Source organism: Podarcis vaucheri (assembly GCF_965113315.1).
Source record: "Podarcis vaucheri genome assembly, chromosome: 5".
Classification (NCBI taxonomy): Eukaryota; Metazoa; Chordata; class Lepidosauria; order Squamata; family Lacertidae; genus Podarcis; species Podarcis vaucheri.
This window is the reverse complement of record NC_138763.1, coordinates 98,239,394-98,244,768: the sequence shown is the minus strand read 5'-3', so window position 1 is coordinate 98,244,768 and position 5,375 is coordinate 98,239,394. Positions and strand designations below refer to the sequence as shown.

The window sequence follows — 5,375 nt, the reverse complement described above, 5'->3', positions numbered from 1 at the left end:
ATGGCAGAAAAGAAAATTAAAAACAAAAAGGTGTATTAAGAATCAGGCAGTAGTTTAGTGCACCTTCAGACCTACAAACGCATTTCAGCACGTATTAGTGCAAAGGAATGAGTCTGATTTTAAGGGAAGGAAAAACCTTGCTGGAAGAAATGCATGCCTATGCTACATGAAGTTATTCCCTGCACTCCATATTTACCCAGTCCCTTTGTTATAAATGAGTAAGCGACAATCATATTCCCCAAGCCACCCCACAAGCCCTAAAGATCACCTATCCCTGCCAAAAGCAAAAGGGGGAAGCCATAAACCAAACCGCTGCATGGCATGCATACTTTCTCTTAAACATGCAGAATAAGGATCAGACCAGCAGATAAACTAAGGTGAGGATAACCCAGCCAGTCAACACAGAAACTCACCAAGCTGCCCAACTGAGGCCTCATCCTCTCTCAGGTAGCACTTCCTGATCAAAGACCCCATACGGCACTGAGCTGATTATTGCTGAGATAACTACACACAATGTTCAAAGTCAGTTTAACAGGCGAATGAATACCTTCCCTAAATTTAGGAGTTTGGAGGAATCAAGGTAGACCACCAAATCTAGCACTCTAGCAGGGGAAACTGTGACTAAATTGGGGAGAAACTGGATACTGAGAATGGAAAATAAGGTAGAGCTTCCTATCAACTACAATATTATTATTTTTCTGAATATGCTGCAGTCAGTATTTAAGAGGTCCTTCTGTTCTTCCTACCATTTTGAACCAAACAAGTCACAAAGTTGCATCTTTCTGTCTACCTGACATATCAGGTTTGGGCAAAGCTGCTCCTTTTCCAATGTAAATACTAGATATCCGTAGCTGCTGAGAAATAGAATACTGAGAATAGAATGGAGGCCTGGGATCTATGTAATGGAAAAGAGGGTTCAGTGTATAAGGCCACATGCTAAGCATGGGAGAAAGAGCCTCAACTTTGACTTTTAGAAGGGAACAGTAAAAAAAAGGAAAAGATTAGTGCCTATATCAGTAAAAAAAATAAAAATGGACTTATTGATTTCTATGGACTATAGCTTCAAGACTTGCATAATTGCAGAAAATGCCTTCTCAGAAAATGCTGCAACCTTCAACAAACACAACAGGAGGAGAGTTGTTACAATGGTCCAAACCAGGGGAAGAATGGGCCAATACGAAAAACAAACAAAACAAACACAGAGTGCAGCGAAGTCTCTATAAACAGACTGGGGGAAGACTGGGTCTTGCAGGAGTAGCATTTGTCAAAGGCAAATGTTAGGTTGCAATGTCACTCAGCTGCAGGGTGCAGAGTACAGGAGGAAATTAGGTCTGCAAGAGTGCTGGTAGTCTCTGCCCTCTTCTTCTGCCTCTCTGCTTTAAACATTGTCTTTCTCCCTGGCTTTTTCTGCTGTGCCTGCATTTGGCATGGTCGAATCCTGCTATTGTCCCAATTGACTCATCCTTGCCTACTCAGGTTCAGCTCTTTTCATAGAGGCACTTTCAGCAGTCCAGTGGCTGTAAGGATAAAGGCACTAAGCAACTATCTAAAATCAATTGGTTGAGTCTCTTCAGCAAGTCCTAGGGGAATACAAAAGTCTCTAAGGTTCAAACAATGACTGCGAAAATAACTGGGCTGCAATTTGGATGCATATAATCGATAAGTTTCATTTTACATTCTAAGAATGCACCAAAAGGCATGCTTCTGCACCTTTTTTCTGCTCTAGGAGATACAGAATATTTAGACATTGCTATATATAAACTGGACTTAATTTTCCATATAGCTTTCCCTTTAAGGGATGGGATATGTTACTTTCTATTAAGGCCCGGACAGAAGCCAACTCATTTCCCTGAGCAATGCAGGAAAACAACAAGTCTCTCTAGTATTCTCTTCCTGGCCTTCATCCTAACAAGCTTTTTTTTTGTATTTATTACTGAAACCATGCATTAATTAATGTTGAGTTACACCTTAGTCAAATAGGCCATAATGCTGAATATTTGAAACATGCTTTGATCTCCAAAAGTTATTGTTCCCATTTGACTAACATATGCACTTAAATACAGTACTTTTAAGTTACTAATCAGATACTTAACAAATAAAAAGGAGTGCACTTTGGTGAATGCAAATTGAAACAAAAAAGGGCCTATTTTAAAGAAGATCAATTCAAACAAAACCTTATCCCCTATCATCTGAGGTAATGTTCCAGGCATGCAATTATAAAATAGATAGTATCAAAGTCAAACATGCTTATATTAAATTCTATTGTGCTATCTTGCAACAAAGGGGCTAAAAAGTTTTGCATCCATTTCTGAAGAAGGGAAAGAAGTATGTTGAAACCATCTGCACTTAAGAGACCTTAGCAGCATTGCAGATGTTCCATCTTCCCTCCAACACACAGAATAATTCTTCGATTTTAATAGTGTATACAGCAAAAAAAAACAACCCCAAAAACCTGGCATATTTTCATAAGGTGCTGTGTGTGAATCTGTAGATCAGAACTACAAAACTTTTCACAAAGGAAGGAAATGTATATGTCGGTCAGTCTAAAGAATGACAAATACTTACTGCACATTACTGCTGAATATTATTTGGATGCATTTTCTTGGATGCACTGTGCAGTTTTGTAGAAACGTTTCCTTGAATCCATGCATATTTTAAGTATTTTTTTTAAAGTCCTCTTGAGCTGATTTTTAAAACGGTTGGAAACTTAAAAGTTATGGGGAAATGTCTAGGGCTAGAAGCATACAATTTCTATTTATAACTAGGCTAGTCCAAAGAGCTTTAGTAACCATTTCCACCACTTGGAAAATACCCTTTTAAAAGAAAACAAAAGGAAAAGTGAAATTCTTTCATGGATCCTGAAAGCTTATTGAATCGCTGAGCAAAAATTCGCAATGCAACAATGCATTTACGAGGTAAAGCATTCGAAGAGTAAAGCATCTACAAAGTGTGACTGCTGGTCACTTAAAGTCTTCAAGCTGCCAATGTTTCTCTTTTCTACATGTTTTTAAACATCAGTCAGCAGCTTGCTTTTATTAACACAGTTTTGGTTGGCTATGGTGTAGTTGCCAGTTCTGAGGTTAGCCTCTCTAAAATTGTCTATGCTATTATTCATATCCTCTTCAATTTCCATGTACTCAGATTTGCTGATTGTGGAGGAGCTACGGCGACTCAGGTCACTGTCAGATGCTAAATTAGGAGAGCTAACTTTAAGTAACTGAGCCTGTTCTTCCCCTTCTGTTTCTCGGTGGTAGAAGTAGTTGAAGTTGGACACAATGACAGGTACAGGCAGGGCAATTGTCAGCACACCAGCAATGGCACACAAGGAGCCCACGATTTTGCCTCCAATTGTCACAGGGTACATGTCACCATATCCTACAGTGGTCATGGATACCACTGCCCACCAGAAAGCATCGGGGATGCTGTCGAAATAGGTGCCAGGTTCCTCAGCTTCAGCAAAATACACCGCACTGGAGAACAAAATCACCCCAATGAAGAGGAAAAAGATTAGTAACCCTAACTCCCTCATGCTCGCTTTGAGGGTTTGTCCCAAAATCTGGAGGCCCTTAGAATGTCTGGAGAGTTTGAAGATTCTAAAGACTCTTACCAGTCTGATGACTCTCAGGATAGCCAGAGAAGTGGCCTGCTCTCCCTTTTGAGGCCCCTCCTGCTCAGCCATCTCTGTACCCAGAGTGATGAAGTATGGGATGATGGCTACTATGTCAATGAAGTTCATGATGTTCTTGAAGAACTCAGCTTTGCTGGGACAGGCAAAAAAGCGCACCACCAATTCAAAAGAAAACCATATGATGCACAGAGTCTCCACCACGAAGAAGGGGTCAGTAAAGATATTGGACTTGTAATAGACTGTCGAGTTGTCGCTGCGGTTTCGGGGTCCCATATACTCCCTGTCCTCTTTCAACGCTGGCAAAGTTTCCAGGCAAAAGATCACTATAGAGATGAGGATCACCATGACGGAGACTATTGCAATGATCCGAGCTGGCCCAGAGCTCTCGGGGTATTCAAAGAGCAGCCACACTTGCCGCTGGTACTCCTTCTCAGGCAGCGGCCTCTCTTCCTCTTTGATGAAACCTTCGTCTTCCCGGAACTTCTCCATGGCCTCCTCTCCCAGTTCATAAAACTTAATCTCCTCCGAGAACATGTCTAGAGGCACATTAACAGGCCTGCGAAGCCGCCCTCCAGACTGGTAGTAATAGAGGATGGCATCAAAGCTCGGCCGGTTCCGATCAAAGAAATATTCGTTCCTCAGGGGGTCAAAGTATCGCATGCGTTTCTTGGGGTTTCCCAGCAAAGTGTTGGGAAACTGAGCGAGGGTCTTCAGCTGCGTCTCAAATCTCAGGCCAGCAATGTTGATCACAACCCTCTCACAACATTCGTGGTCATCGTGTGCCCCAGGTCGATAACTGTCCTGGGGGTGGCCTGGCAAGGCAGAAGTCTCGTCCATATTGTCCCCGGCCATCACCGTCATGGCAGCTACGGGGTGGGAAGGACAGACTCACTAGAAGACGTGATGGGATGCGGAAGGAGAAGAGTTCTGGGATCAGAAGCCGCCAGAGCTGAAGGAGAGTGAAGAATTGAGGACTTCAGAGGAGACCGATACTGGATATAGATGCAGAATCACAGCATGGAGAGGGGCTAAGGAGAGGTGAGGCCCTTGGCGTGGACAGCTCCCAGAGCAGGAAAACAGGGTGGAGAATGGGGATTAGGGTTGGGAAGCTCAAGGGTAAGGGAAGAGAGGTAGGTTGAATGGAATCCAGGCTAGGCAGGGAAAGGACCTATATGGCGCTGGTCATTGGGGAGGGTGGGAAGAAAAAAGGGAGAGAGGTTTTCCAGCTTCATCAAAGGACAAAGGGATGGCTGGGGTCTTTTAACACACATGCAACACAGCGAGACTGGGTCCCTTCGGAGCAGTTTCCTTCTGTCTTTTAATGCAGTCCTTTTGTTTTTCTCCAGGATGTGACCATGCTGCTGCTGCTGCTGCTGCTGCTGCTGCTGTATTGCGGCTGCTGTCACACACTTCCCCTCAATAAAATAAATAAATAAGCACGGTGACTGGAAGGAGACTGCTTGAAATGCCGACTCAGCAAAATCCGCGGACTTCCCACTTTGCTCTGGAATGGCCCCTTCCTCTTTGTTTTTATTTTATGTTTTAAGGAATAAAGCTCACTTCGAGGCAACTGGTAGATACTGTAAAGGGACAAGAAGCAGATGCATAAAAACACCTCTTTCTCCCCACCCTAAGACATAAATGCACAGCAATTCCAGTGCTCTCCAACATCATGCAACTCTTTCCAGGCTGCAGCCCAACCCTTAAAGCAGCGGTCCTGTAACGCAAATTAACATACTTCCATGCA

The 5,375-nt window shown here is 43.1% G+C and overlaps 1 protein-coding gene across 1 annotated transcript; it reads right to left on the bottom strand.

Annotated features, from left to right (window-relative positions):
• Positions 1-1,153: 1,153 nt before the first annotated feature.
• Positions 1,154-5,301, bottom strand: LOC309533556 (potassium voltage-gated channel subfamily A member 1). Its single transcript, XM_082225013.1, has one exon. It carries the CDS (start codon positions 4,487-4,489, stop codon positions 3,008-3,010), a length of 1,482 nt encoding a protein of 493 aa, XP_082081139.1. The 5' UTR covers positions 4,490-5,301; the 3' UTR covers positions 1,154-3,007.
• Positions 5,302-5,375: the final 74 nt, after the last annotated feature.

What these genes read in the sequence shown, in the direction of transcription:
- LOC309533556 (XM_082225013.1), bottom strand. Translation starts at nt 4,489, where the DNA reads ATGACGGTGATGGCCGGGGACAATATGGACGAGACTTCTGCCTTGCCA.